This window comes from Adiantum capillus-veneris, chromosome 25 (genome assembly GCF_014529385.1).
Source record: "Adiantum capillus-veneris isolate H3 chromosome 25, ASM1452938v2, whole genome shotgun sequence".
Lineage (NCBI taxonomy): Eukaryota > Viridiplantae > Streptophyta > Polypodiopsida > Polypodiales > Pteridaceae > Adiantum > Adiantum capillus-veneris.
Genome location: NC_140955.1, coordinates 68,011,591 through 68,017,297, shown reverse-complemented (window position 1 = coordinate 68,017,297; position 5,707 = coordinate 68,011,591). Strand labels below are relative to the sequence as shown.

General features: G+C 42.2%; 1 protein-coding gene across 1 annotated transcript; it reads right to left on the bottom strand.

Moving 5' to 3' along the window:
• Positions 1 to 1,947: 1,947 nt before the first annotated feature.
• LOC147425042 (uncharacterized) lies at positions 1,948 to 3,205 on the bottom strand. The gene has a single exon (XM_086500477.1). The coding sequence runs from the start codon at positions 2,967 to 2,969 to the stop codon at positions 2,085 to 2,087; it is 885 nt and encodes a 294-aa protein (XP_086356603.1). The 5' UTR covers positions 2,970 to 3,205; the 3' UTR covers positions 1,948 to 2,084.
• Between the last annotated feature and the right edge of the window lie 2,502 nt (positions 3,206 to 5,707).

Below are 5,707 nucleotides of genomic sequence, written 5' to 3'. Positions count from 1 at the left end.
TTATAAATGGTTGTCTTGTTTCTTGGACCAGCAAGAAACAACGTTGTGTTGCAGTTTCTCCGACTAAGTCAGAATATGTTGCAGTATCACTTGCAGCTCGTGAGTTGATTTGGCTTCGACAAATGCTGGTTGATATTGGTCACTCTCCTCTTTCTAGCATACCCTTACGGTGTGACAACCAAAGTGCTATTAGTCTTGCAAAAGACTATGTTCAACATAATAAGTCAAAGCACATTGCTGTCCATTATCATTATGTCAGGTATGAAGTATGCAAAGGAACCATTATGGTTGAACAATGTCCAAGTGACCAGATGATTGCAGAAATTTTGACCAAAGGCCTCAACGAGTCACGTTTCATCCTCTTGCGCTCGGATCTTGGAGTTGCTTCGGCCTCACTCTTTCTAGATTAGCTTCTTTGCTATTATAATAGCTTTGTACATATGACATTGTAATCTTTTAGGTACCATGCACCATGCACACTCCACATTTGCACATTGTGATCTCCGAGTCACTTGAATATTTGTACATAGATGCACAATTCACTTTCACATCATCATCGTTGGTTCATATTTTCACATTGTATAGGGGCTTGGGTTTTTCCTTGAACTCCCCAAAGGTTTTTTCATCCAAAGCTAGAGACCTTTGTTTGAGTGGGGTGTTGGAGCTATATATGGCTCACTCTACTCAACTTGGTCTCACTTATATATTTGTATCTTGTCCTCAATATGAATCAATCTTTGGGAGCGTATATGGTGTGTATCATCTCTCGTCTCTCTCTCTTTCTCTCTACATCTCAACAAATTGTTGTGATTGTGTTACTTGACTTATATACTCATAATTTATACATGGCATTTCTACTCCAAACTCTTTATATTCCCACATAAATATGACTCTTAAAAAACTTAAAGCATTGAAGATGCCGAATCGTCTTGACATGTTGGTAAGGCTACTCTAGTTTAACTAATGTCGTATGATTGGTGCTTTTCCGAGAATTATGTTTTCTTGTAAGTGCAAAGATTGGGCTATGCATCGTCTCTGATATGGAAATATTGTAAGTGAAATCTTGTCTAGAAGATGTTTAATCATAGTGCTTTAGAACTTGTCACCTAGCGTCGTACTTAGGCACATAGAAGTTCATAGTTTGCATTATGAGTTATTCTTCTTCCATTTCCATGTAACACATGCTTGTTTTTCAATAGTCTTTACTCAACAAAAGATTGTCTTTTAATCACAAACACCTCATGCTTCTTCTTGGTGGCTATGCATATCTTTTAGGTCTTCAATTTTCCCATTTCATAGATCCTCCCTCGATTGGCTCTAGACCTTGTTGTTTTGAGTATATCTTTTTACGGTACACTTGATGGTCATGTGTTGTTGCCTAAGAACATATGCTTTTTCCTCCTAAATACATAGTTGGGACCATACAATACTGTGTCTTATTAACTTAAACTAAGGAGTTTTTAATGTGAGAGTAATTTGAACTTATTATCCTTTTGGAATGAAAGTTTGTATGAATGGATTTGAGCAAGATGTTCTGAACCATATCCTCTTTGGAAGGCTCCATGATGGTAAGCCTTTTTTTTTTCTTTGAGCTATGACAAATTTTTTATGAACCTTATAATATAATCTATCAATCCAACTCTTAATGTAAAAGTATAGCAAAAGCCATAAAAGGCTGAAGTTCAAACACAAACTATTAGAAAGAAGACCACCATCCAAATGGGTGGATCCAAATGGGTGGCTCAAACAGAAGTACACCTTAGAGCAATTTCTTAGACAAGGCATTGGAAACCAAAAGAACTTAAATTAACTATAAACAGTACAAGTACAGAGATTACAATCTACTAACATAATATGGTGGAAGCGGGAGCCTTTTACACGTGTCACAATCTGTGTCCGAAGGCTAAAATCCAAAACAAAAACAAGCCCCTTTGCACTTGATAAAGAGGGAGAGAGGGGGAGAGAGAGAGGGAGCCAGCCATACTAGTAATAATAATAAGACACAAGTATAATAATAACAGCAAAAGCACAATATATAAGATTACAATAATTATATAAGACACAGATTAAAACCCTCAAAATAATTAGAGTAGAGCTTGGATGTTTCTCTCGATGTGGAACGCGTAGTCTTCATTGTTGGGGTTGTTCCAAGCAGCTCCGGGGTACGAAATCGACTTAATGAGTGGGTCAGAAAGCACAGTATCCAAAAACTCTTTGGCTCCGGCATGCTGCAGGAGGTCCCTTGGAGGATTCCTCACATACTGCTCGGCCTGCTCTTTCAAAAACTTATACCAAACAACCACAATGGGCGTCCCCATTCGCTGGAAAATACGCACCTCCTTCACGGGCCACTTCTTCTTGATGGAGCGATCGCTGAGCACAAACAGACCCAGCCGGGCACTCCGGGCAGCTGCAACCAGTTGTTCGGAGCCTGTCATCCCCATTCGATTCCCCGGAACCAGTGACTCTTCGTCCAGAAAACAGCGGTATTGCTGCCCCAACAATCCCCACAAAACACGAATAAACTGCTTGTCCTCCCCAGCATGGCTCAAGAAGATGTCGAAACTAGCACTATCAGAAGCGAGCAGCACTGGAGCCTTCACTATGCTTGCAACGCGCTTAAATTCCAAGCTGCGATGCCTCATGTCAATGCCCATATTGCTTACAAGCTTATTTAGAATCCCTGCCTCATCCCAACCGGGCGCCTGGGCCTGGTGTCTCACCTGCGGTACTGATATAAGACCGAAGATAGCAATTGTGAGCCTGGAGTCGTTGGCCGTATCCAGGAACCGGCCTGCGGCAGTGATGGCGGCGGAGTGGGGGGCTATGTAAGCAGGTGAGATGTAGAGAAGAATGGTGGTTGCCTCACGCTCGTTGTCGGTGCAGAAGAGACCCTCCGCATGCAGTGCGCTTCTGAGGCGTGTGACGTCGTGCGCAGCCTCAGCATGGCAGCTGATGAATACTGACATTTTGATTATACTAAAAAATTAGCAGCCTAGGCAGTAATTAAGGCAGTCGAGGCTGCAGCAGGAGCTGATTGGGGTCTTCGCTATAGACGAGACGAACCGTCGAAGCAGGCCCGAGCAGAGAGTTCTAGTCAGGACTGATCGGGACTTGCTAGAGTACTGGGAAGAACTCAGATTTAATGAGGAAAGCGGTAATCGAAGAAGCGCGAACGATGAAACTGAAAGGGGCCTCAATTATAGCCCTGCCTCGCCATCGCATAGGTCAGCATTTACAGAGAGAGAGACCCGCCATAGCAATATAGGTCAACACATGAGAGAGAGAGAGAGAGAGAGAGAGAGAGAGCGAGGAGCACGTTTTTAATTTATTTCATATACAAATATGAGTTTTTTAATCGCTGCCCGATTAAGGGTCAAGCACATCCCGAGTGCCACCATATCATATCAATGTCCAAGCTGTCATTGAATGATTGTAAAGGCCAGTTTGGACAGTGAGAGATAATGAACGTATGCAGGACACGAGAGCAGGCCTGCCGCAGGGATAGCATGAGCAGATCCAGCTAAAGAGAGCTTAGACTCTTAGAGCCACGTCTCACCATGTGCTTGTGGGGACTGCAGGGGCTGGCTGAGATTTCGTTGGCTGCGTGCATGACCTCTTCCGCATACGGTGGCATTCAGCATGGAGCTTTTTTTGCTCAAAATACTTGAAGCAACTAGTCAAAAGAGAAAATAACCTGCTGGACAAGAAGATCGCGCTCGAAAAAGTCTGAAAATAGGCGATGCTTGTAGGATTTGCAGAGCAAGGAGCCCACAGGCTCAATGCTCTCGAGTCTCTATGCACTGTAAGTGCAGCGTGAGACGGGGCTGTTAAACTATAGTCTGAAGACCACCGTCCACGGAAGAGAGCTATCTCGGAAACTGCATCGAGTTGCCTTTGCGCACTACCATTCATCGAACTAGGCGAAAAATTGTTTGTTAAAAGATGAAGGCTAGCTTCTTCTGAGTCTCCTAAAGCCGTAAGAAGTCTCTTACCCCTGGACATTGCGGCCAAGCACTATGTCAGATGTCTAGCAGTTTCGTCAGTATCAAAACATGATGAGTCAGTGACGCAACCACATTCACAATGGGTATGTTCACATAGACCTCTGGTTCATAGTCAGTTCGCAATCTACTAACATAATATGGCAGAAGGGAGAGTCCTTTACATGTGTCGCAATCTGCGACCTGAAGGCTAAAGTCCAAAACAAAAACAAGCCCCTTTGCATGCGATAAAGAGGGAGAGAGGAGGAGAGAGAGAGGCCGCCGAAGGCTGCCGGCCGTACTAGTTCTAAAGAAACTCGCCGTGGTCACTTGGATCCGCAGTTGGGATCCAATTCCCGACTGGTTAACCCCTCCCTCCAACCCTTAGGGTTTGAGTAGAAGGGCAACCAAGGAAAAGACAAATCTTGTTGGAGGCTAGGATTGCTTCTCTCACTCTGTCTTCACAAAAAGGCGCTCCTCTCTACTCTTCCTCTCTTCAATAGGCACTTCTCTCTACTCTCTCTCTTCTTACTTGCTTGTTGCGAACCAATTAAAGATGAGGCAGTGACCAAAAGGTGCATGAGTGTTGTTTGTAATTGGTTGCAATCTCACCATGTGAGTGAACAAACCCTATTGATAGATATGGAGTTTCTATTTATACGATATCCACACCCTATGTGCTTGAGATGGCAATGAGCCTTTGCTATTTTCACATTATATGCGTCCCACAACACGACATTGGGTTAAAACTGAGCAAACTGTTCATTGATTTAATGAGGATTTAATACAACCTTCGCTTAGTCTTAAACCGGTGTCGTGTTGTGGCACGCATATAATGAAGAAATTCTTAAACCTCACATCCTATGCTTTGGATGAATGGGAACAATTACTACAACCTTCTCTCAGTCTTAACCCGGTGTCATGTTGTGGCATGCATATAATGTAAAAATTTCTTAAAACCTCACATGCTATGCTTTGGATGAATGGGAACATTTTCGAGAATGTAAGAAGATAGTTTTATGTGTGTGGGAAGGTTGTTGTGATATACATAACTTAACGGGGGGAGTTATGGCCTTGGATGCAACGTCTTTATTGATTTTCCAATTTAAATGATCCCTAATGTGATTTTAATCGTTGATGCACCTAATGCAACATGGTGGAGCACTCATCTCATCTAGAAAGTTTAACGTGAACAATCCCGTCCAAAAATAGCAGGTTTCATATATAGCCGTAAAAAATGTATTCAAAGTTCTTGGCAAAATGGAAAATGGAGGTCCAACATATATTCTGAGGTCAAGCAACATTTTACACAATTCTAGGGATTTTTCCCAACTCGTTTGGATTTTTTACTAGCAAAATAGAGCATTTTTGGACCAAAATTGGCATCTGGCATGCACAGTCGTGTAACAAATGCTATGGAAAGTGACCAAAGTTAGATATTTGAGGCATAAACATGACTTTTGCCATGCAAGAAATGATCCCACAAACTTAGGGATTTTCAGACTCCGTTTGCTATTTTTTCCAAAAAAAAAGGGCATGTTTGGGTTAAAAAATGACCAAAAATTGAGTAAAAAGTGCATTAAAAATGTCCAAAAATGGTAAAAAATTTCTCAAATTTCCACATCATTCATGGTTCCATGAGTGTGCAAACTGGGGGTGAACTTATAGGATCAAAAATCTGCACTTTGAGAGTTCTAATCATTGATACAAAATGGGTTCTTCTA

Excerpts from the sequence above, each read along its gene's own strand:
- LOC147425042 (XM_086500477.1), bottom strand. The coding sequence starts at position 2,969 with ATGTCAGTATTCATCAGCTGCCATGCTGAGGCTGCGCACGACGTCACA.